This window comes from Canis aureus, chromosome 7 (assembly GCF_053574225.1).
Source record: "Canis aureus isolate CA01 chromosome 7, VMU_Caureus_v.1.0, whole genome shotgun sequence".
Classification (NCBI taxonomy): domain Eukaryota; kingdom Metazoa; phylum Chordata; class Mammalia; order Carnivora; family Canidae; genus Canis; species Canis aureus.
In genome coordinates this window covers 26,908,029-26,933,476 of record NC_135617.1, presented here as the reverse complement: position 1 = coordinate 26,933,476, position 25,448 = coordinate 26,908,029, and the positions used below count along the sequence as shown (strand labels likewise).

Below are 25,448 nucleotides of genomic sequence, written 5' to 3'. Positions count from 1 at the left end.
GGAGTCTCTTCTTTAACTGCATGGGGCCAAAATTTAAATTTTACTAAGGTAGACAATTTTAGGAAAAAGATACAGCCCATTATAAGCGGAGAAGAAAAAAAACCCTATTATTTTGACTGACACATATGGGTTTGGGAACAACTTATTCATGCAGCTATTTAGGGAAAATGATCCTGCATGGCCTGACCATCTTGGTTAGATCAGATGCTATTATAATCTACGCTAAATCCATTCTGTGCAATGTTTGACTAGCTTAAACTCCGATTTTATCAGCAATCTTCCCCCATGACCCATAATTGTTAGGCTGTGCTCATTTTTATTCCACATTTTCCATTTTGTGGATCCTTTCAAATTACAACTGCATCAAGACCTAATATTTCAGGATTCAGTAATCAGACGGATCATTTTGATAACTGGCATGTTTCTCTCCAATAGGCGGTCTCTCCATTTTCTTCACCATTAACCCAGTAATATTTAATATCCCACATAAAGTTAACATTTCTATTTATTTTGTGATACTGTCAAACCACAGCTCTCCATAAAAACCTATGGATTTTCCCCACAATATTCAGCATAAATTTTGACTCCGCTTTAATTACAATCATTTACTTTGAAAAGATTTTATTTGACAAAGAACAAGCAGGGGGAGGAGCGAGCGGGAGAAGCAGACTCCACTTGGAGCATGGAGCCTGATGGACTTGATCCCAGGGCCTTGGGATCATGACCTGAGCTGAAGGCAGACAATTAACCGACTGAGCCACCCAGGAATTGCTTCTTATGGATACATTAGATTAGATGCTGCTTTATAATCTGTTTACAAAAATTAAAAAAAAAATCAATTATGTTGTCTTGATTTGTAGGTTTTCTTTCAATATCAGTAAAAGGAGCTGTTCTTCATACAAGTAAATCTCGTGGCATTAGCCCTAGAAAAGGAAAAACATTTGAGATTTACAAGACGATCCACATCAGAAGACAGAAGAGCGAAAGAATTAAAAAAAATATCTTTGTCCTTATAATGGTCTATCTCAGAAGCCAGATCCGTATTGGTTTTCTCAACATGTATTCAGGTTCGGGATAAGATCATCATAGATTAAGACCAAGGACAAAACAATGACCAAATGTCAAAAAAAAAAAAAAAACTCCACTCACGGGGATGGGTTACACCTTCGGAAGGTTCCAACAAACTGGCCTCTTTCCATGGGCAGACAGCGACCCCACCACACTGTTGGCAAAGAAAAACAAAAACCCACCAATACATCATTGTGAGGTAGCAGTTTTCCCCCTACAAGATTTGTAACTTAACAGAACTGTTATAAAATCCGGACAACAGAACAGATTTTATTCTGGTCTCATCTCAGAAGCCGAATCCGTATATGCTTTTCTTCAGGTGGTCAGCTTCGGGATAGGTTTCATCATTGATTAGACCAGAATTCATTATAGAACAGTGAAATTAACCATTAGCCAAAGGCATGTTAAAAGGTAAATACGGTGCTGGAAACACTGTAGTGTTATCTTGTACACCACACAACTTACTTTAAAAATGAGGTTGCTAGTCAGTGACATCTATAGGTCCATTATTATCAATCCCCAGGAAGCTGTTCAAGAACAAGAATAAAATTTTCATTTAATCTACATTACGGAGTAAACCTACTGAATTCAAGTATTAGCCCAACACATACCTGTGTTAAGACTGTCAGGTTTCGACCAAGTAATTTCCCAGCAAATACTCTCTCACGTGTTTTGTTGGAGTTTTCCTTTGCATCTATCAAGAAGCAAAATTCCAGATGATGCATCATCTTTTCCTGCGTATCAACAGGTTTACTTCAATTTAAAAACGAAGCTCTCCACCGTACTTACCTCATCATCTTCAGAGAGCAGCTTCATTACACCACCGAGAGCCATTGTTCCTGCAGAGGACCAATATTTTGAAAACTAAGCATTCTCACAGACTGGCAGTTGGAGGTTTTCAGCACTAGAACCCTGCCTCTTTGACTAGGCTGCCTTGCACACAGCGCCACCTGGGCACAGTACAAGTCCATCTCAGACAAGGTCGGGGACCGCCCATTTTTTCAAGTAACCTTTTGATTTGCGACGATAAAGGGACACTCGTCTTAGTAGTAAAGGTCTCTTATTTTCAACGTAGACCTAACTCCCTGGCCCAAATCGCGGGGAATACGGTCGTCATCCCTCCGCTGCCCAGGCTCGGCCAGTCGGGTGTCGGCGCTCAACAAGGCCGCGCGCAGAGCTCGTGGCCCTCAGCACCAGCCTCCGCACGCCTAAGCTCGAAGCCTGGCGCCGCCGCCACCGCCACCGCCACCGCCACCGCGGACGACACGTGGCGGCCCGGCTGCGTGCTTCCCACGTGCGGCTTCCCAAACCACAGCGCTCTAGGCACAGCTGACCAGAGCCTCGCAGCGCCGCAGCGAGCCGCAGCCCGCCCCGAGCCCACCCGCCGAAGGCCTCGCCCACGCTGCCCACTCACCTTCCACCGGAGCAGCGCCTCCCAAGTCCAGACGCAAAAGACCGAGCTGCGCCTCCAGCAGTTCCTTTTATAGCCTCTCCAGAGCCGGACCGAGGCCGCCCCGCCCTCTCGCGTCTATTGGACGAGGGAGGGGCGGGGCGTGGCCGCTTCCCGAGAGGAGAGCGCGGGAGCGCGCGCGGCGGCTTTCTTCTCTCGGGGGGCGGGGGAGGCTGGTTCCGGGGCGTGGTGCGCGCCTAGTCCGCCCGCCCACTGCACGCTCGCCCCCGCCCCGTGCGCGCCCGCGGCGCGCGGCGATCTGTCGCTTCCGAGTCCGGCTCTACGTGGCGCGGGAGTGGCGCCAGAATTCAAACCAACTGCTGCAGTCCGGAGGCGAAGCCACCGCCTGCTCCGGCCCAGGCTTGCCCGGAACAGCTTGGCCGGCTCGGGCCCGGCAGTGGACTGGAGTCTCGCCGCGCAGGGCGGCCTCGGCACACGGCCCTCTGGAGAAGTCGGGCTGGTTTGTTGGCCGGCCCTGGGCGGGAGTCGCTGCCCAGCCGGCGCCGCAGGAGCTGGCGGGCGCTGTGGCCCCGCACGCCCGGAGAGAGAAATTGGGGCGCAGAAGCGCTCGGGTGAAAACATTGGTGGAAGCGCCGCATTCCTCTTGCGGTCCCCGGCGGGAGTACCGCGCGCCCCGGGAGAGCGGGCCTGCAGCGGAGCACGCGGTCCAGGTGCGCGTCGGCGCGGGCGTCCCCGGCCGCCCCCGTCCCCGCCCCCGCCGCCCCCGCCGCCCCGCCCCGCGCGTGCTTGCGCCAGGCCCCGCGGTGGGTTACCCGGTCAGCACCTAGAATTGTCCCCGAGACAGCCAGCCTGAGAGGTAAATAGCCCTTTAGGCTGAGGCCCTGAAGCACCTAATTTGCCTAAATTCGGACAACACAGACTCTTTACTGTTTTTAATTTCTTTGTGCTAAGTTCGTTATAATGAATGCAAGAGAAAGTTCAATATCCCCGAATACTATATACAAACGACTCTTAATTCAGTAGCAATGATTGTATTAATTGGTACGTGTGAGCGAGTACGTGTATAGGCACACACAAGCACACATGACATTTGAACATTGTAGCATTTGAAAATTCAGATCTTCGTGGCACTCAATTCTAATTATTATTTATGTGTGGGTGTATCGTCCTACCCATGTGTAAGGAGCACACGATTTTGTGCCTTAGAACAGTGTGCTCTGTCTGGTATGAAGTAGGTTGTCGGTAACGATTGGTTGAAGGAACAAAAGAATATATGTGATGAGTGAGGCCTTTTAGAAAATTAAAACAAAGACCAAACTGCAGATTAAGAGATAATAGTGAAGAGCAAATTTCTGTACCAGGAACCTAAATGATGAGGTACTTAGTTGGCTAGGTCTTATGCAGATTTTTATTTTTATTTTTTATTTTTTATATTTTTTAAATTTATTTTTTATTGGTGTTCAGTTTACTAACATACAGAATAACCCCCAGTGCCCGTCACCCATTCACTCCCACCCCCCGCCCTCCTCCCCTTCTACCACCCCTAGTTCGTTTCCCAGAGTTAGCAGTCTTTACGTTCTGTCTCCCTTTCTGATATTTCCCACACATTTCTTCCCCGTTCCCTTATATACAGTATTTTGCAATGTAAATGTAAATTTGCACGTTGCTCATAGTGAAAAAACCAAAATGGTACAGAAGGATATAAAAAGCAAAAAGTCCCTTTCCATATCAGTGAGAATCTCCCCACTGTTAACAGTAACCACTATAGATTTTTACTCTCTATGCATATACAAATATGTGTATGTATTTTTTCATATTTCATGTGTACAGATAAGATCTGTATACTTTTCTGCAACTTGCCTTGCCCCCTCATAAATTAGATACCTTTCTGTATCAGTATATATAGACGAACTTACTCTTGTCTATAGTCTGCATAGTATTCAGTTGATGTATCATAATTTATTTCCTCAGTTTTCAAATTTTCACTTTCAGATTCTGCTGATGTGAATTTCAGGTGTAATGAGCTTGTGAGATCTGCAAGATCAATTTCTAGAAGTGAGTCACTTAAGTTTGTGATAGATACTACTTAATTGTCCCCTCTATCCTTCCATTCCCCCCAATGGTCCTGTTGTGTTTATATTTTGAAGAGTGTTTTGCTAATTGAAAACCATACATACGACTTTATGGGATGGCAGTTATTACACATCGAAATTGAAAACTATTATTCTGTTATCTTTGAATCACTGCTGTGTTGAAGACTATCAAAATCACCTCGGCAAAAGCCGTATAAAACGATTTCCTCAATGTCTGCCTTCAGCTAGGGTCATGATCTTCCCAGAGTCCTGGGATTAAGCCCTGCGTTGGGGCTCCTGCTCCCTCTGCGGCTCCCTGTGCTTGTGCTCTTTCACTCTCTCTCTGTCAAATAAATAAATACAATCTTTAAAAAAATTTATTCAAACAAACAAACAAACAACAATGATCCCCTACCTTGCCTTATCAATTGAATTACTTGGAGAGGGCATCCCCGGTGGCTCAGCGGTTTAGCACTGCGTGCAGCCCAGGGCCTGATCCTGGAGACCCAGGATTGAGTCCCGTGTTGGGCTCCCTGCATGGAGCCTGCTTCTCCCTCTGCCTCTCTCTCTCTCGCTCTGTATCTCTCATGAGTAAAGAAAATAAAATCTTAAAAGAAAAATGAATTACTTGGAGAGCTAAAAAATGTCTAATTTTTTTTTTAAGATTTTTATTTATTTATTCATAGAGACACACACACAGAGAGAGAGGCAGAGACACAGGCAGAGGGAGAAGCAGGCTTCATGCAGGGAGCCCGACGTGGGACTCAATCCTGGGCCTCCAGGATCACACCCCAGGCTGCAGGCGGTGCTAAACCGCTGCACCACAGGGGCTGCCCTATTCTTTTTCTTTTTTTAAAGATTTTATTTATTTATTCATGAAAGACAGAGAGAGAGAGAGAGAGAGAGAGAGAGGGGCAGAGACATAGGCAGAGGGAAAAGCAGGCTCTATGCGGGGAGCCTGACGTGGGACTCAATCCTGGAACTCCAGATCATGCCCTGGGCCGAAGGCAAGTGCTCAACTGCTGAGCTACCCAAGCTTCCCTAGTCATGTAATCTTCAGAATAATCCTGATATATATTTTTAATCTTGCATTAGAGATCAACAAAGTGAGACATAGAGATCTCAGTTAACTAATATTCCCAAGTCTTCCTTTCCTCAAATTCATAATGTCACAAAGGCATGATATTACCGTATTGAAGGAAGAAATAATAGGATGTGATGATGAGATGTGGGAGTGGAGTGGAGCCTGGCCTGGGCAGCCAAGAGAACTGCGACTCCGTTGAGAGGAGGAGGGAAGTCAGAAGTTATTGATTACGGAGAATACAAAAGAAGATGCATTTTGCATTGAGTTACATATCCAGTGGATCATCAGAACTGTAGAGATGAAGCCCAAGAGAAAAGTCAGGGCTAGAGAAGGACCATTGGGCAAATAAATGTAGAGAGGATGATTGAAGTTTTGTGCAAGAACAAGTGTAGGAAGAGAAGGGCCAACTGCAGTAGCCTAGAACCAGTGCCATAGTGTGTGCAGATATCCTACAGTAGACCACTTTTGAAAACATTTCAATATACACAAAGCTCTGGGTAGATAATGCATGAGAATAAAGTTTGGTATTACAACTTTTGCTTAAATCATGGTAGATGTATGTATGCCATGTTAAGTAGTATAAGCATGATTCTTTTTTTTTTTTTTAAAGATTTTATTTATTTATTCATGAGAGACCCACAGAGAGAGAGGCAGAGACATAGGCAGAGGGAGAAGCAGGCTCCATGCAGGGAGCCTGACATGGGACTCGATCCCGGGACTCCAAGATCACGCCCCAGGCCAAAGGCAGGCATTAAACCACCGAGCCACCCAGGGATCCCAGCATGATTATTCTAAAGCAGAAAAAAAAATCAGACTTCAAAAATTAGAATTAAAGAATCTTAGTATAATGTTCTTTTTTTTCCAATTTCTAGACTGAACTAGCCAGTAAACTCTAGGTTTGATTGCAGAACAGACAATTGTGAATTGAAAATCTTGTCAGTACTCTGTGAAATAATAAAGTGTTAAGTTCATGAAATAAAGTTAAAGAGCTTAAATTAGGGGAAAATCTTGTATATGTGGAAATGTCAAGGATAGTTTAATACATGAGTCTAAAGTTCAGAGGAGAGGTCAGGGCTTGAGTGTCATTGGCATGAGTAAGATATTTAAAGCATGACACTGAGATCATCAGGGAAAGAGTATAAATAGGAGATAGCCTAGGACAGAGCAGAACCTTGGTGCACTGCTTAGTTTAGAGTTCTAGTAGAAAAGGACGTGCCAGCAAAGGAGACCCCATTCGGGGTAAAACTAGAGAGTGTGATATCTCAGAAATGAAGTGGAGAGAGAGAGAGAGATAAAACATTTGGAATGCTCCTGAAAGGTCAGGTACGATAACAGAAATGACCATTGGGTTTGGCAACATGAAGATCACTGGTGATCTTGTGAGCAGTCTCAGCGAAATAGTGATGATGGAAACCGGATTGAAGAGGATTGAAGAGAAAACGAGATGAGAAGGCAGAAATGGGTCAGTAGCTGGAGAGTGTCATAAGGTCAAGGGACTGGTTTTGTTTGTTTGTTTGTTTAGATTTTATTTATTTAAGAGAGAGTGAGAGAGAGAGCATGGGGGTGGTGGTGAGGGGAAAGGCAAGGGGAGATGGAGAAGCAAGCCTTCCCCTGAGCAGGAAGCCAGCTGTAGTGCTCAATCCCAGGAGTCCGGGATCATGACCTGAGCTGAAGGCGGATGCTTAACCTACTGAGCCACTCTGCCGTCCCAAAGGACTGCTTTTTAAGGCAAAAGTTGTAGGAGCAAAATCTTTGAGAAGACAAGGGGAGATCCAGTCCAGACTACAGATGGAGGTCTTTGATTGGAAGAGGAACACTTCATCTGTTTCATCTGTGAAAAGAAAAAGCAGTTGTTGGGGAAGGCAGTTACTTATAGCCCCTTGACCCTTGCATAATTGTATAGGAGTGTGCCTTGGGCCTGGAACATTTTCTTTCATGGAGATAAGAAGTCCTAACAGCCTGCGCTGGGCATATGGACTTGTCTGGGACTATCTTTCCTTATTCAGGATTTGATATGTACCTCTTTGTTTTACTTAAAGCATGTGCATCATATGGCACCTGGCTAACGCCATTGTTATATCTATTCCTTGGTGGGAAGGGGAAAACATTCTTCACTTGCCGCATAAAAGGATTGAGGACAGATCACTTCCCTGTGTCATCTTCAGGGCAATATACACTAGCCATGAAGGACTGGCAGTCACTATTGAAGCTCATCTTGCTTGATCTCTTCTCTGTGAATAAAGTCTTATTCCATCCAGTGTCTGTGTGAGTCATGTCTTTCTTGGCAACGCCAACACCTGCAAACTCTGCAGTAGGCTGACATCTTGCTATTGCTTTTCCTAGTGGTTGGCAACAGGTGTTAGTTACTCAACAGTTTAGTGCAGTGAGCAAGGTCAACAACAATGTTAGTGCATGGTGCAGATGCATGGTGTTCATCAGTCCAGCCATTCCAGGGTAGTGTCAGCCCCCTGGGGGGGGATGATGGGCTGACTGAGTACAGGGCTTTCTCTGGCTGAATGTGAATAAATGAAATGTACACAATTTCCTTGTCAACAGGATCAACTGGTATTATGGATAAGGGCAGAAATGCAAGAAATTACATGGAAAATTAACCTGGTTTCTGGTCACCTTCACACTCCCACACTGTCCTCTAACTCCCACATGCCAGAAGCTGCAGATGACATCCAAGAGAAATCAAAGGCCCCTATGTAGGAAGCTCTGCTTGATCCAGGTTGGACTTGTTTTCACTAAATGCAAGCCACCAGTGGTTTTGCTGAAAATGAAGTTGATGAGGTCCTTTTTGGAGAGTGAAAAGCAAAAACTGAAAGATATGGACAGAGGCCAGGGGAGTTGTGCAGCTTGGTTGGTGCCCCTGTTTGATGAGAAGGCCTTGCAGACCCAATGTCTTAGGCTGAGTGGTGCCGTCTAAGCTAACCACGGACCCCTTGCTGCAGTGCATTTTTTGCCTATATCGAATAGGGCAACCGACAGGACAGGTAAGTCCATGTCACTCTTTTTTTTTTTTTTTTTTAAGATTTTATTTATTCATTTATGAGACACACAGAGAAAGGCAGAGACAGGGAGAAGGAAGGCTCCCTTCAGGCAACCTGATGCAGGATTCCATCCCAGGACTCTGGGATCACACCTGAGCCATTGGCAGACTCTCAACCACTGAGCCACCCAGGTGCCCCTCGTGTCACTCTTGACGTAGATTGCAAGGAGTATGAGCATAGTATTCCCAACTATGAGGAGTCCCCTAAGACTAAGACTCCTGGAAAGTCATTCTTAAAGCCCTCATTTCAGTAAAAGCCTTAGGTAATTGATTATATGACCCTGCCTCTGGGACATGGATGATGAATTAGAGGCCTTCATGCAACAGGGCCCTTCCCAGTGGAAGACTGGGCTATCACTACCGTTGTCTCTGAAATGACTGTGGGGGAAGCAATGGAAAAGCTCCACTGAAAAGTCTTGCTTAGGATAAAAACAATAAACTGATTTCAATGGCTTCAGATAGAAAACAAGGGGAATCCATGTCCATAGGGCCAAAAGGGGAATTCAAGAGATTATAAAGGTGGGAAAAAAAGAGAACAGGGTTGATCCACAGAGCAATATAGCTTTGGTTGGTAAAACTGGATAGATAAAACAGAAATAAATGAGATTCCTATAGAAGAATTACACCCATGCTATGTGGTAGAGAGAAGCCCCTCCAAATTAGAGGTTAAGGTCCTAATCTCATGTTTCCATTGTGATGTCCTGACTGGTACAGAATGACTCAGACCCCAAGCTATCCAAAACCAACAGGATTCACTGAATTCACTAGCTAAGGTAGGGATGAATAACAATAGCCTTGACTATCTGTTGGCAGAACAGTGAGGCATTGGTATGATTGCCAATAACTCTTGTGTATATATCAATAATTCAGGTAAGGTAAAAACTAAAGAACATCTATGCTCCGGTGGGATGATTATTGAACTATATACCTGCAGTCCCTCCCAGACTTATTTTTTTAATTCCTTAGTTGGCTTAATCCAAGCACTTGGGGTTCCTAATTAGGGACCATCCTCAAGGATAGGCCTGATCATCACCCTGCGTTTGGTTTTGTCTCAAAATGAAGTGCTGCCTCAAAATGACAGGTAGGCTGTGCAGACAAACTGCATCTATGGATTTTTCAGGGGCCCCATTAGACTCCACTCTATCTCCAAATTTGGGGATGACAGTGGTCCTACGAGATTTTTGCACTGTATCTGCTATTTAAGCAGCTGAACAATGGTTGGGGGATGGACCATTGGGAAAGGCAGTCATGCAGTCTTTTGACCCTTGTTTGGCTGCACAGCAGTGTGCCTTGGGTCTGGAACATTTCCTGACATGGAGATGGGCCCTCATACCCTGTGCTGGGCATATAGATTTGTTTAGGAATATCTTTCCCTATTCCTGATTTGATATGTACTTCTTTGTTATGCTTAAAGTGTGTGCATCTTATGGCACCTGGCCAACCCCACTGCTATACATGTTCCTGGCAGGGATAGATGGGGATCCTTCACCTGCATCACAGGAAGGGTTTGTGCAGATCATCTGTGCATTAACTGTGGGTCAAGATGCACTGGCCGTGGGGAACAGATGCTCATTATTGAGGCTGATTTTGCTCTGCTTGTGTGAGTAAAGTGTTAGATCCAGTGCCTGTGTGAGTCATATTTCTTGGTGATCCTGCTATTTGCAAATCATGCAGTGGTTGATATCCTGGGGCTGCTACTTCTGGTAGTAAGCAAGAGATGTCACTTGCTCCATGGCAGGAAGTATAGGTATAGATAATGCAGGTCCTGACTCCTTGTTTGAATTTTCTCAAATACTCATGAGGCAAAGTCATCAACTGAGAATGGGAAATAATGAGGTACAAGAGGTTTAGGAGAAAGGATATGTGGAATTGTCAGTATGCACAGTAAAAAAAAAAAAGGCAGACCAAGGAAGTGAAGTAGGATTGGTTGCCAGAGTCCTGTGCCCATGACATTTATGGCCATAAATTTATTATGAATAAAGTCTTAAGAAAAGCTTAAAGCTTTCCTTTTCTAGAAATATTCAGACACTTGGGTGCAGGTATGGAATATATGGAATTAATTAGGGTTCAAGTTTTGCCAGGCAAGATAACGAGGTAAGTAAGAAAGGACTAGAAGAGTTAAGAGTGTTTTGAAGGAAATGGTTTGAACAATAAACAAGGAAATATAAACTGGGTAAGGGGATGATTTGTAGTGAGGAAGTGATGGTGTCAGTGGACTGGAGATTTCATGAAGTCCAAGGAAGAGCTGCAGTGAGAAGACTAGAAATGACAGGAAATGGGAGCATTAGAGAATAGGGTTCTAGATTTTGAGATTTTAGAAGTAGTATAATTATTGGTACAGACAATTCACTGTGTTACCAAATTTAACAGTGTTACCAAAGGAGTGGGTAGTTGAGCTGGAAGAATGAAATGATCATTGGATGCAAGGAGGTTGAGAAACAGAATGTAAGGTATTAGGTGAATCATCACTGTGGACACTGTAAGTGATGAGTAGTGGTGGTAATAAAGACTGTGAAATAGGTGCTAGAGTCATCAGCGAAGAAGGGATGTGATGCAGGGGTTTGAAAGAGACAGTAACAAGGACAAGAAGCTAGTGTTAAAATCTATTGGCCTACTTTAAAGATTATGGGACTTTGGCAAGAGGAGAGTGGGGATAGAATTTGGGAGCTACAACAAAGAACAAAGGGAGCACTCCAGTTCCAGGCCTCTTTTCTGTAGCTGGTTCAGTTTGGGACATTTCAAGTTTGAGATGTGGGGATCCCTGGGTGGCTCAGCGGTTTAGCACCTGCCTTTGGCCCAAGGTGTGATCCTGGAGTCCCGGGATCGAGTCCCATGTTGGGCTCCCTGAATGGAGCCTGCTTCTGCTTCTGCTTCTGCCTGTGTCTCTGCTTCTGTGTGTGTGTGTGTGTGTGTGTGTGTGTGTCTCATGAATAAATAAATCTTAAAAAAATAAAGTTTGAGATGTTTGGAGACATCTTATACAAAATACCAAGTATGTAATTGAATAAACAAACTTAGAATTTGGGAGAAAGCTGAAGGGTAGAGATACGCATTTGGGATTTGTACTACAAATTTATCATTTCTGGCCACCTGACATCTCCAGTGATCCTTTTCCAAGTTCTCTTAATTATTTGTGGATCCATCTTTCATTTACTCTCAGCTCATACTATTTGGATGCAGTTGGTCATTCTAAGCTTTAGGGAAGGGCCTGATTGGCTTAACCACTCCAATCCACCTGGCTACACTGATTGGTCTGCAGGTAGAAACAACCCAGTTTGAGCTAGTGAAAGTCAGATTTGACTTTTTTATCCAACTGTTGAGAAAAAGTCCTACTGCATATTGAGCATAGAGGATGTGAAATCTGGGAGTGCTACAACCATCTCTCTTTTTAAACAAATTGAAATGTAATGTTCCACTAGTTGCAGGTACACAACATAGGATATCAACAAGTCTATGTGTAATACTATGCTCATGACAAGTGTAACTACAATCTGTCACCATACAACACCATAGACTGTATTCCCTGTGCTGTACTTTTCATCCTGATGACTTACTTATTCCATAATTGGAAACCTGTATTCCTTACTCTACCCATTTTGCCTATCTCCCAATCCCCCCCCACCCCCCGCCTTCCCTCTGGCAACCATCAGTCTATTCTCTGTATTTATGGCTCTGTTTTTGCGTTTTTGTTGGTTTATTTTTTTAGATGCCACATATAAGTGAAATTGTGTGGTAATTGTCTTTCTCTGACTTATTTCACTTAGCCTAATATCCTCTAGGTCCATCCATGTTACAAATGGCAAGATCTCATTCTTTATATTCCATTGTGTGTATATATGCCATATCTTCTTTATCCATTCATCTATTTTTTTTTAAAGATTTTATTTATTTATTCATGATAGTCACACAGAGAGAGACAGAGAGGCAGAGACACAAGCAGAGGGAGAAGCAGGCTCCATGCACCGGGAGGCCGACGTGGGATTCGATCCCGGGTCTCCAGGATCGTGCCCCGGGCCAAAGGCAGGCGCCAAACCGCTGCGCCACCCAGGGATCCCTATCCATTCATCTATTGATGGACACTTGGGTTGCTTCCATATCTTGGCTATTTTAAATAATGCTACAGTAAATGGAGGTGTGTGTGTGTGTGTGTGTGTGTGTGTGTGTATAAATGTTTGAATTAGTGTTTATGTTTTCTTAAGGTAAATACCTAGTAGTGGAATTAAATGCACTAATGAATTCCTTGTCCTCTGGTTTTCCATTGGTTTGGGCCAATAGGCAACTCCAGCAGGAGATCAGAGGGAAGAGGGAGTTGCTGTTGGCCTCCACTAAAGGGCTAGCTTCTTTTAAAGTGGCCCACTTCATCTTCTCTTTCTTCTCTTGCCCCTTTAGAAGCAAGGGTAGTAAAGCTCAATTAGCCTAGTATACTTTCTATCTTCTTGGTTTTCCTTCATCGTGCCCATCTTATAAAGCTTATTTATTGAACTTCTCTCAAATTACCCATATGTTTTCTGTTGGGACCCTGAATAAAATTTGCACATAAAATACTATTTTATTTTAATTTTTAAAAAATATTTTATTTATTTATTCATGAGAGACACACAGAGAGAGGCAGAGACACAGGCAGAGGGGAAGCAGGCTCCATGCAGGAGCCTGACGCAGGACTCGATCCCCAGACCCGGGATCACTTCCTGAGCCAAAGGCAAATGCTCAACCGCCAAGCCACCCAGGAGTCCCAAAATACTATTTTAACAAACAAGGATTAAGTACACTTAAAAGTACCCATGCACTAATGTATATAATAAAGGATATTCTAGTCTTGTCAATTTTGCAAAAGTGAATTAATATTTTGGTTTCTGTATATCAGCTTTACCCAGTGATTAGTTCTCTCTCTCTTTTTACCCAATTATTTTTTTTTAAGATTTTATTTATTTATTCATGAGAGGCAGAGAGAGAGAGAGAGAGAGAGAGAGAGAGAGAGAGGCAGAGACACAGGCAGAGGGAGAAGCAGGCTCCATGCAGGGAGCCTGATGTGGGACTCAATCCCGGGTCTCCAAAATCATACCCCTGGCTGAAGGTGGTGCTAAACCGCTGAGCCACCTGAGCTGCCCTTTTTACCCAATTCTTCAAGATTATGTAACATTGTCTAAATTAAAGCTTTCAGTGCGTCTATGAGAAGCATAGTACAACTGCTCATTGTACTGTGTAGCTCCTTACAAATAAATTGTAGTCAATATTAAATGAGATGTTCAGGTAATTCCTAAGCATAGTTAAGAATAGCTGCAAGCAAATGATTGCCTAGAAACTGATTGGGAAATCTTATAATAACTGAATTATATACCTTGTCAGTAAATTGTGTACAAATGCTGTTAGCTATCATTGTATTATAACTTCAGGGACATAAGTCCTAGTATCCTAAATTTTCAAAGTAAGGTTTGTAAGCAGATGTTTATATTAACCCTTTCATTCATGCTTTAGCTTTATAATACACAATAATGTGTTATGTATTTTAAACTCTGGTTTTAGAAAATTTAATAATTCTCTAAATGACAAACAGCTAAATGGCAAACAGCTAGTACAAATTTCTTTTTTTATTTTAAGGATATTTTTAGGGCCTTGTTCTTTGTATTACAAAGCCCCCTGCCCCCCTTTTAAAAAGATTTTTTTATTCATGAGAGACACAAAGAGAGAGACAGAGACACAGGCAGAGAGAGAAGCAGGTTCCATGCAGGGAGCCTGATGTGGGACTCAATCCCGGGTCTCCAAAATCATACCCCTGGCTGAAGGTGGTGCTAAACCGCTGAGCCACCTGAGCTGCCCTTTTTACCCAATTCTTCAAGATTATGTAACATTGTCTAAATTAAAGCTTTCAGTGCGTCTCTGAGAAGCATAGTACAACTGCTCATTGTACTGTAGCTCCTTACAAATAAATTGTAGTCAATATTAAATGAGATGTTCAGGTAATTCCTAAGCATAGTTAAGAATAGCTGCAAGCAAATGATTGCCTAGAAACTGATTGGGAAATCTTATAATAACTGAATTATATACCTTGTCAGTAAATTGTGTACAAATGCTGTTAGCTATCATTGTATTATAACTTCAGGGACATAAGTCCTAGTATCCTAAATTTTCAAAGTAAGGTTTGTAAGCAGATGTTTATATTAACCCTTTCATTCATGCTTTAGCTTTATAATACACAATAATGTGTTATGTATTTTAAACTCTGGTTTTAGAAAATTTAATAATTCTCTAAATGACAAACAGCTAAATGGCAAACAGCTAGTACAAATTTCTTTTTTTATTTTAAGGATATTTTTAGGGCCTTGTTCTTTGTATTACAAAGCCCCCTGCCGCCCTTTTAAAAAGATTTTTTTATTCATGAGAGACACAAAGAGAGAGACAGAGACACAGGCAGAGAGAGAAGCAGGTTCCATGCAGGGAGCCCGATGTGGGACTGAATCCTGAGACTCCAGGATCACACCCTGGACCGAAGGCAGATGCTCAACCGCTGAGCAACTCAGGTGTCCCAGTTAGTACAGATTTCTTAAAGATATTTCGAAAGGATGAAATCTTGGCTATTGTATGTTGTATGTTGTTGTTGTTGTTGTTGTTAAGACAATTTCCCCAGCACACTACAAAATTTTGCCACTTATCTTTTATCATACAACCAATATAATGGTTCACTATATTTTCTAAGTACTTCAGCTATTAAGTATCAAATATCATGAATGGTTGAGCAGTTTTGAGGGGGTGGGAATTCAAGTGGAGTTGGGAATTGGCTAGTGTATGGCTATCTAGATGTATATGTTTACTTTGCTCTCCTCACACTACTTTCCTGTGATGTTCTCAACGGTCTGCCTCAGGTATATGGAGGAGCCTGAAATGCATGTATTGTTGCAGGGCAAGGCCATGGATCAGGAACCTTTATCTCAGAAGTATTATTTAATGGTCTGTCATAGAAAGAATTTTCCTAACTCATATTGTGTAGGTAATTAGAGCTTGTCAGCTTTGTAAAATGATTTTACAATGAGGGTATTGAAATGGAAAGAAACTCAGATTTTATTTCTGAGAGATATTTATATATAAGAATAGAAAATGAAAGATAACCTTTTAAGAAAGACACATTGGAAATCAACTTATTTGGAAAGAATTTGAATTCAGGGATTCACTAACCATGATATACATTATGAATAGACTATATATATATACACACACACATATATATATATATATAACTCATGCTTTGAAGATAAAGCCAAATGCATTCATATCATTCTGAGTATTAGGGGACCTGCTTGAGCAAATCTAAAATCTGTATCAAAAAACTAAAGAACAATAATATAAACTATAACTTTTTGGCAGTTCAAGGAAGCCATGTGGAGACAAATCTGATGGAGATGTTTCTTAGAGTATTTCACACATTAAGAGCCATTCTACCAATTTTTATTCATTAGAACAAAGATGTGGGATAATGTAATGAAGGTCACACTGTATTTTTTAATATGTCAAACTTTTGCCATGTTTCAAGGCCTAAGGTTATTGGGGACTTAGTTGAGGCTACTTGGCTCATTATATCCAGCAAAGATTGTTTCTAGACCCTCGTTAAATATCACTCAGGTGCCACCTTAGTGAAGTACAGTGGGTTAGTTTCATTCCCTCTGACTCTTAGATTCTAGATGCTGATGGGCAGCCTGGGTGGCTCAGCGGTTTAGCGCTGCCTTGAGCCCAGGCATGATCCTAGAGACCTGGGATCCGGTCTCACGTAGGGCTCCCTGCATGGAGCCTGCTTCTCCCTCTGCCAGTGTCTCTGCCTCTCTCTCTCTCTCTCTGTGTCTCTCATGAATAAATAAATAAAATCTTAAAAAAATAAAAAGATTCTGGATGCTGAGAAGTAGAAGAGATGGTCACTGAGATTCTAGATTCTGGGAAGTAGAAGAGATGGTCAAGTTAGTTTATGGTAAAAGGGTGAGGTGGGAAGAGTGCCTGGGTGGCTCAGTCAGTTGAGTATCCAGCTCTTGATCTCAGCTCGGGTCATGAATTTGGAGTCTTGAGTTTGTGAGTTTGAGCTCCATGCTGCACATGGAGCTTACGTAACAAAAACAAAAACGAAAACGAAAACAAAAACACATACAAAAAAACCCCACAGTGAGGTGGGAGTGAATGATCTCTTTTGTGTCAGTCTATGATCTCTTGACTACTTTCTAGCCCCTTGTCCCTAGTTTTAGGAAAAATAGAATAACTTCACACAAACTGTTTTTTTTAAATAAATTTTTTATTTATTCATGAGACACACACACACACACACACAAAGAGAGAGAGAGAGAGAGAGAGAGAGAGAGAGAGGCAGAGACACAGGCAGAGGGAGAAGCAGGCTCCATGCAGGGAGCCTGATGTGGGACTCAATCCCAGGACTCCAGGATCACACCCTGAGCCGAAGGCAGATGCTTAACCGCTGAGCCACCCAGGCATCCCCACACAAACTCTTTATAAGATACATCCTTTTAAAATCAGCTTTCAGGGATCCCTGGGTGGCGCAGCGGTTTGGCGCCTGCCTTTGGCCCAGGGCGTGATCCCGGAGACCAGGGATCGAATCCCACATCGGGTTCCCGGTGCATGGAGCCTGCTTCTCCCTCTGCCTGTGTCTCTGCCTCTCTCTCTCTCTCTGTGTGTGACTATCATAAATAAATAAAAATTTAAAAAAAAAAATATAAAATCAGCTTTCAGACTTTCTCACTATTTGACAATTTTTCACTTTTCATCCTTTAAATTTTTGCTGTAGAACCTTCAGTATAGATGTACCTATTGTTTTGAAATATATGCAATAACCTAACATCTTTTCCTCTGTTTTACATATCAAGTGATCTCTAAAGTGCATTCTCAGGTATTTACAGCTGAGGGTATCTTACATACATAAATGGAATTGCCCTGGCATTCAGGGGATATATGCTATATGGTTAGTTTTATGTGTTAACTTGGCTGGGCCATGGTACCCAGATATTTCATGAAACATTCTTCTGAATGTTTCTATGAATATGTTTTTTTTTTTTTTTTGCATGAGATTAACATTTAAATCAGTGGACTTTGAGTAGATTACCCTCAAAAATGTGTGTAAGTCTCATCTAATTAGTTGAAGGTCTTAATAGAACAAAACCTATTGCCTCCAGGGGATCCCGGGGTGGTGCAGTGGTTTGGCGCTTGCTTTTGGCCCAGGGCGCGATCCTGGAGACCCGGGATCGAGTCCCATGTCGGGCTCCCAGTGCATGGAGCCTGCTTCTCCCTCTGCCTGTGTCTTTGCCTCTCTCTCTCTCTCTGTGACTATCATAAATAAATTAAAATTAAAAATAAATAAAAAAAATAAAAACTATTATCTCCAGAACAAAAAATGTTCTACCTTTGGGCTAGAACTGCAACTCCTCTGGGTCTCCAGTCTACTGGCCTACTCTGTAGGTCTCTTTCTCACTTTCTTTCTCTTTCTGTATACATATAGAAATTTATATAGTTATCTATTCTTAGACCCGAGCCAAAATCAAGAGTTGGTGCCTAACCAACTGAACCACCCAGGCACCCCAAAACTCTGCAATCTCTTGTGTTGTATTCATAAGGAACTCCTCTATCTTCTTTTATTTAAATGTCTGTGATAGTTATGAATTTTAGTCCAAAATACTGACATGCAAGGAATGTCACATTCCTTAATTTCTCTAAGACTAAAATTTGCTTTAAACTGCCAGCTACAGCATCGCATTCACCTCTGGGATCCCCTTCTCCATTCTGTTAGTTTATACAAAAATAAACTAGTCTGATCATCACACTGGGGAGGGACTAGTTAATTCAAGGTGGTTGGCAGTGTCACTGGAATTTCTTTGCTACTTGATGTGGTTTTTCTGAAAGTGGTCTGTAGTTTCAACTATTTCTTTGAGATGAGTCAGGTGCTTCTCACAATGTCCATAGATTTTCTTGAAAAGAACTTTATTATTGCCCTCAAGTTTGTGGTGCTTGGTGTTTATTTTCTTCTGTAGGAATCTTGTTGGAATTCCCATGCAATCCTTCCGCCATATGGGCCGACTCTCTTCCATATTTAATCTCACTTCCGTACTGTGTCCCTTCCCTTGTCTTAGAGAATCTCCTCCAGTCTTCTGGTTTGCCTAATATTGCCTCATTCACTTAAAGCATTAGCCTCCACATCTCCCTGTCAGGGAAGACTTAGATTTTTAGAGACGTTAGACTTAAGATTGTATCCTAGAAGCAAATTCCAAAGTTTTTGTGGCTACTTGACTAGAATAGAGGAGGGAAAAATACTCTCAGTTGAGAGAGCAAATTAATATATCAATGGATTATCCTGTCATGTGTCTACAGAATATTATGTTTCCTCATCATTTCTGTTATTGGTTTTGCACAAGTCCCTTTGTCATTATTTTCCATGATTTCTTCCTTAGAATCCTGATTCTTCCCTATTGAAATACAGGTGTTTGTTAAGTATGAAATTTGACAACTATGGCAGTTTTTGGACATGATGTTTCAGATCTTATCTATTCCTCATTTCAGTTTGTGTTTGATACTTAGTATTTCTAATTCTTCAGCAAATTTTTTTTTGTTAAATTGTCACTTCCAATTTCTTTGAACTCATCTGTGTTTGCAATTCTTTCTCCAACTCTTATCTTTGAGCTTTACCCTTGGTGATTTGTTTCCTTGATAATGATTATGATTATGGAGACATTTGAGAAATTGCTTCTGTGTCCTTTACCATACAATCAATTTGATTCTATTCAGTCCACATTCCTGAGGTGAATCTAGCAGGAATTCCAGCTGCAAAGGGCTGTCCCAAGGGTGAAGTCTCAGAGGAATGGGTTCGATGAGCTTTTCCTGGAATAGTTGGAAGCTTCTCACTTCAAGAGGTAATTGGAATAGGTGGGAGAACAGAAATCTTTACCAGCTGGAGAATATCAAGCATCAGGTCCAAGGAGCAAGTTCTAAGCTACAAGCAGTAAATGATGTAAGGATTCAAGAACCAAATTGACCAGGACTCTTTACTGTCTGGTTCCTGGAATACCTGTTTTCCTTGGTTCAAAAGATTTCTTCATTATTTTCTCTTCCTTTATCTGTCTCTTAAATGTAGGCATTCCCCATAGTTTTGTCCTTGGTTCTCTTCTCATACTATTCATTCTTTCTGAGTGATTTAATTCATTGAGTATCTTCTATGTGCCAGCCACTGTTCTAGGAACAAGGGTTGCAGCAGTGACCAGGTCAGACAAGTCCTTCCTCTCAAAGAGCTTTTGTTCTAATGGAAGATACAGTCAGAAAAAGTAAATAGTTAGCAGGGTAATTTCAGATGATAAGTACTAGAAAGAATATAAACAGTATGATTCAATTTAATAGAGAATGGATTCTACAGAGCAGAAGGGGAAAATTGATCTCAATAGAGGAAACGGTTAGTGTGAAGTCCCAAGACAGAGAAGAATTCATGTAAAATGCAATGGACATAACCAAGAAACAGAAAGCCAAAGTGACTAGGATGCCTTTTTTTTTTTTTTTTTAAAGGATTTTATTTATTTATTTGAGAGAAAGCAAGAGAGAGCATGAGCAGGGCATGGGGGGATGAAGGATGGGGAGGGGCAATAGGAGAGGAAGAAGCAGGCTCCCTGCTGGGCATGCAGCTCTTCACAGGCTTGCAGGGCTTGCAGGGCTCACTCTCAGGACCTTGGGATCTTGACTTGAGCCAACGGCCATACTTAACCAACTGAGCCAGCCAGGTCCACTGACTAGGATGCTTTTTAAAGGTGGAGAATGGAAGGAGTTGAGATTGTAAGGAAAGAATTTTTATTTTGTTGTGAATGTGATGGAAAGCTATTGGAGGGTTCAGCAGCAACATATGATTTACATTTAAAAATTTACTTTTGTTTTATTTTTAATCCTTTTACACCTACTATAATAGAGGCTGGAAACTGTATAGTACCAAGGCATACATTAATGAATTGTTAAAAGTTGAACATCCTTCTAAGTCCCACCTAGGTTAAAATACAGAATTTTGCCAGCTAACCAACAAGCCCTAAATATGTCTTATTTTAATAACAAACCTTTCTACCCGCCTAAAAGTAATAACTATCATGAATTTTATAGTTATCAATTCCTTGCCCTCATTATAATTTTATCAGCTGTGTATGCATCCCTAAACATCATTGTTTAGTTCTTTCTTTTAAGTCTCTCTTAATCTGTGAGTTCCTCCTCCATTTCTTTTTGTTTTTCCCCTCATATTTTATTTGTTGAGGAAATTGAGTCATTTGACCTATACTGTTTCTTACAGTCTTGATTTTGTGGATTATATTCTCATAGTATATTTTATTTTATTTTGTTTTATTTTAAGATTTTATTTATTTATTCATGATAGACATATATATAGAGAGGCAGAGACACAGGCAGAGGGAGAAGCAGGCTCCATGCTAGGAGCCTGACGTGGGACTCGATCCCAGGACTTCAGGATCGTGCTCTGGGCCAAAGGCAGGTGCTAAACCGCTGAGCCACCCAGGGATCCCTATCATAGTATATTTTAAGACATTACTCAGTCTTACATAGATTTAATAAGTAGGTAATGTCTGATTGTCTTTCTTTCTTGATGCTAGATGACATTGAAACTCAATGCCTAAATCCATCAATGCTTTAGAAATTATAACATTATGATTTCTAAATCTCTTTTCCACATCAAGAATAATCCCAGTTTTCAAGATATTGGCATGTTATTATATCACATAATTATTTATTTTGTTACTCTTTATATACATGATAGTCTCAGGAAAACAATACCAATACTACCATCACTCATATGATTTCTGAAAACAAATTATTTTTGTGTATGCTTTCCTCATTTCCTCACCTTAAGAAAAAGATACATAGTACAGCTGTACTGTATCTACAATGTAAACTCATATAACCATTGTATACTATATTCTCTCATAATCCTTATCTAATCTTAGTTCTACAACTAAATAAATATTTAATATTCACCAGTAGTTCTTATGTCAATGTTTCTTTAGTCATTATGCTATCTGGAGCTCATTCCCTAGTAGATTTGATAGGAAGGGTCCATGTGAACAGTATGAACTCTTGTATATTGATAACAGTTTTCTGTGGCGATTAATTTTGAAAGTCAGTTTGGTTGACTTTCAAATATAAAATCATTGAGACATTCTTTTCTTGAGTACCTTATGTAAATTATGCCATTTTATTCTGTTGAAAGAATTTGAGTTTCCCATTTTTTTCTTTCCCATTTAAGTGACTTTGCCTTATGTCTATGCCCAAAAGAATTTTTTCTTTCTTTTTTTTTAAAGATATTATTTATTTATTTGAGAGAGGGAGAGCTTGGGCAGGGATGAGAAGGGGGTGGGCCAGAAGGAGAGGGAAAAGCAGACTTTTCACTGAGCAAGCTTCTAGTCGGGGCTACATCCCAGGACCCTGAGGGCATGATATGAGCTGAAGGCAGATGCCTAGTGACTGAGCCACCCAGACTCCCCTCTCTTTTTCTTTAAAACCAGTAATTTTTATTTTTTATTTTATTTTTTAAGGATTTTATTTATTTATTTGAGAGAAAAGCTGTCTTTTCAGTTTGTTGGTGGGGTCCTGTTGTACAGAAGCTTTTTAGTTTGATGTAGTTTCACTCTATTTTTGCTTTTGTTGCCTTTGCTTTTGGTGTCAAATCCAAAAAGTCAATGTCAAGAAGCTTACCCAGTATGTTTTTCTTCTATGAGTTTTACTGTTTTTAATCCAATTTGAGCTGATCTGTGCATGGTTTGACATAATGGTTCAGTTTCATTCTTTTGCATGTGTCTATCCAGTTTTCTCAGCATCATTAACAAAGGGACTATCTTTACCATTGTATATTCATGTATCCTTTGTTTTAAATTAATGGACCGTATATGTGTGGTTTATTTTTGGGTTCTCTATTCTGTTTGTCTGTGTCTGTTTTTATGCCAATACTATACTGTTTTGATTGTTTTAGTTTTGTAATATAGTTTGAAATCAGGAAGTATGATGGCTCCATCTTTGTTCCTATTTTTCAAGATTTCTTTGGCTATTCTGGGTCTTTTGGTTCCATACAAATTTTAGGATTGTTTTTTCTTTTCTTTTCTTTTCTTTTCTTTTCTTTTCTTTTCTTTTCTTTTCTTTTCTTTTCTTTTCTTTTCTTTCTCTTTTCTTTTCTTTTCTTTTCTTTTTTTTCAAGCACACGAGGGTTTATTTGCAAGCTCGAGCTTGGGTCCAAGTATACCCGACACAGCGGAGCAGGGACTTGGATCAGGATTGTTTTTTCTATTTCTATGAATAATGCCATTAGAATTTTGATAGGCATTGCATTGAATTTGCATAGCGTGGACATTTTAACAATATTAATTCTTCCAATTCATGAGCTTAGAGTATCTATTTATGTTTTTGTCAGTTTCTTTCATTAATATATTATAGTTTTCAGTGTATATTGGTGTATGGGAATGAAGCAGATTTCTGTATGTTGATTTTGTATGCTGTGACTTTACTGAATTAGTGTATCAGTTCTAGCAACTTTTTGGTGGAGTCTTTTGGGTTTTCTACACAAAGTATCATGTCATTTGCAAATAGTGGAAGTTTGACTTCTTCCTTGATGATTTGGATGCCTTTTATTTCTTTTTGTTGTCTGATTGCTGAGGGTAGGACTTCCAGTACCATGTTAAATAACAAAACAAAGGTGATAGTGGACATCTCTGTCTTATTCCTGATCATAGTGGAAAAGCTCTCAGCTTTTCCCCATTGAGGATGATATTAGCTGTGGGTGTTTGGTACTTTTTAATATTTCCTATTTTTTTGTTGAAATTTTCACTTTTTTACAAGCATTGTTCTCTTGACCTTGGTGAGTATGTTTATGAACATTATTTTGAACTCTCTATCAAGTAAAGCAGTTATCTCTGTTTCAGTAAGATCTATTACTGGAGTTATATCTTATTCTTTTGTTTGGAACATATTCCTCTGTTTCTTCACTTTCCCTAATTCTCTGTATGGTTTCTGTTTATAATATAGAATAGCCACCACTCACAGTCTTACAAAGTGGTCTCATGTAGGAGATGAACGTTATTCAGCGCAGCCCATGCTCCTGGTTGTCTTTCAAAGCTTTGATTGTCCAAGCTGCCTTCTTTGATTTTGGTGGCTCCCAGTAGTTGAGGGTGTGTCAAGAACTGTCAGTGTCCCAAAGGAGAGGAATACATCAGCATCTAGATGCAGGTTAGTGAGAAGCTGGAATCTCAGGCAAGAGCTGGGAATATATGTAGATGGGCCCCTTCCAGGGTGAAACTTAGGATTGGGCATTTTTCCTGCTCCCTTTGCACTAGAGTTGGAAACGTGGAGTATTTTGGCCTGGGTGGCTACCCGGGCTTTCCCCTGCAATATCACCCCTACTATGGCAAGTTGTTCTAGCCCAAGTACCTGCAGCCCCTGCTCGCTGTGCAGTTCACCAACCTCACCATGGACACTGAAATTTTCATTGAGTGTAAAGCTTATGGGGAGAACATGGGTTACAGTGAGAAAGACTGTTTTCAGGGACGCTTCGATGTAAAAATTGAAGTTAAGAGCTGATCACAAGCAGAAATCTTTTCCACTAGCCATTAAAAAAAAAGTAAAAAAAAAAAGATACAAAAAACAAAAACCTACTAGTCTTGAATAAACTGTCATATGAAAAAAAAAAACAAAAAACAACCTGGATGTATAGCTATGCAAGGTGTTCCTGAGCCTGTTAAGAACTTTCTTGTTCGCTAAAGTTTTATGGGAAAGCTGAATAGAAGCCCTGTTGCCTAAAGAGCCAGGCAGTCTAGTGGCTTGTCTCTCAGATGGCAGCTGCAAAAGCTGGGGTGCCAGATGTGTATCAAGCATTATCCAAGGAAATACTGGCCACTTGGAGTAGACTAGTGGGAGAGAGCAGGGGAAGTGTCTACCAGCTTCCTTGGGGCCCAGGGAGGATTTCAGTCAGCCGCTAGATGTATGCTAAATTAGAAGTCTGATTCTTAGACATCATCTTTTAAAGTGTGTAAATTAACCCCATTCAGCGAAAGACTAGGAGATGGGTGATTTTGCCTTTTCCCTCTTACTGAGTTATGGTGAGTATTGTGTGCCCATTAAGAATTGCTTTTTTTTTGTTTGCCACAGTCTTACGGGTCTCCTGTATGCAAGCCCTATTGCCTTTAAGGGGTAGGTGTTTTTGGGCCTGTCCTTTTGGAGGGAGTGTTAAATACTGTGGTGCTAGATGTAAGGTCCAAACTCTTTTCTCCTCAGGGGGAAATGGGGAGTTGATGGTATAGTGCCTTGCTTGAATGGGTTTTATGGTGAGAGTGTGTCTCAGCCTTTTCTACCCATTTTGATATGGATATTTTCTTTCACCCAATGTGTAAGAGGCCCTCAGTTAGTTTCTTTCAGGGGGAATTTCTCATGGATAGCTGTACATTTGGTGTGTCCATGGCAGGACGAGAGTTCAGGAGCCTTCTATGTCATTATTTTAAAGACCACCCATTCAGTATTTCTTGATATTGGGCATTCTGGATCAATTTTTCTCAGTTATTATGCCTTCACATTATGTATTTCAATTTTTTTTCCTTTTTATTATTTCAGGAAAATTTTTTTGAATTATATATTTTAGTATTTGTTTTGTTCTGTTGCTTTGGTTTTGTTCTTTGGTGATTAATAGATATGTTACGGGAGTCTTTGCTTCTGTATTTGTTACTTGCTACTGAATCGTATTTCTTTTAATTAATTAATTAATTA

General features: G+C 41.0%; 1 protein-coding gene, 2 non-coding genes and 1 pseudogene across 4 annotated transcripts in view; 1 reads left to right on the top strand and 3 right to left on the bottom strand.

Annotated features, from left to right (window-relative positions):
- Positions 1 to 590: 590 nt before the first annotated feature.
- On the bottom strand, positions 591 to 3,200 carry LOC144317168 (uncharacterized). The gene is made up of 6 exons (XM_077903159.1): positions 2,483 to 3,200; positions 1,858 to 1,907; positions 1,680 to 1,762; positions 1,534 to 1,595; positions 1,150 to 1,222; positions 591 to 923 (listed from the first exon to the last, which is right to left on the bottom strand). Exon 1 carries the CDS (start codon positions 3,098 to 3,100, stop codon positions 2,597 to 2,599), a length of 504 nt encoding a protein of 167 aa, XP_077759285.1. The 5' UTR covers positions 3,101 to 3,200; the 3' UTR covers positions 591 to 923; positions 1,150 to 1,222; positions 1,534 to 1,595; positions 1,680 to 1,762; positions 1,858 to 1,907; positions 2,483 to 2,596.
- On the bottom strand, positions 1,023 to 1,092 carry LOC144317930 (small nucleolar RNA SNORD50). The gene has a single exon (XR_013383809.1). It is a non-coding gene; the product is annotated as a small nucleolar RNA SNORD50 (small nucleolar RNA).
- On the bottom strand, positions 1,352 to 1,421 carry LOC144317931 (small nucleolar RNA SNORD50). The gene has a single exon (XR_013383810.1). It is a non-coding gene; the product is annotated as a small nucleolar RNA SNORD50 (small nucleolar RNA).
- The window catches only part of LOC144317169 (ubiquitin-conjugating enzyme E2 variant 1 pseudogene), a 41,385-nt pseudogene continuing 18,646 nt past the window's right edge, over positions 2,710 to 25,448 (top strand). Inside the window, exons 1-2 of the transcript XR_013383064.1 lie at positions 2,710 to 3,189; positions 4,472 to 4,534. The product of XR_013383064.1 is annotated as a ubiquitin-conjugating enzyme E2 variant 1 pseudogene (transcript). The remainder of the gene's footprint in view (positions 3,190 to 4,471; positions 4,535 to 25,448) is intronic.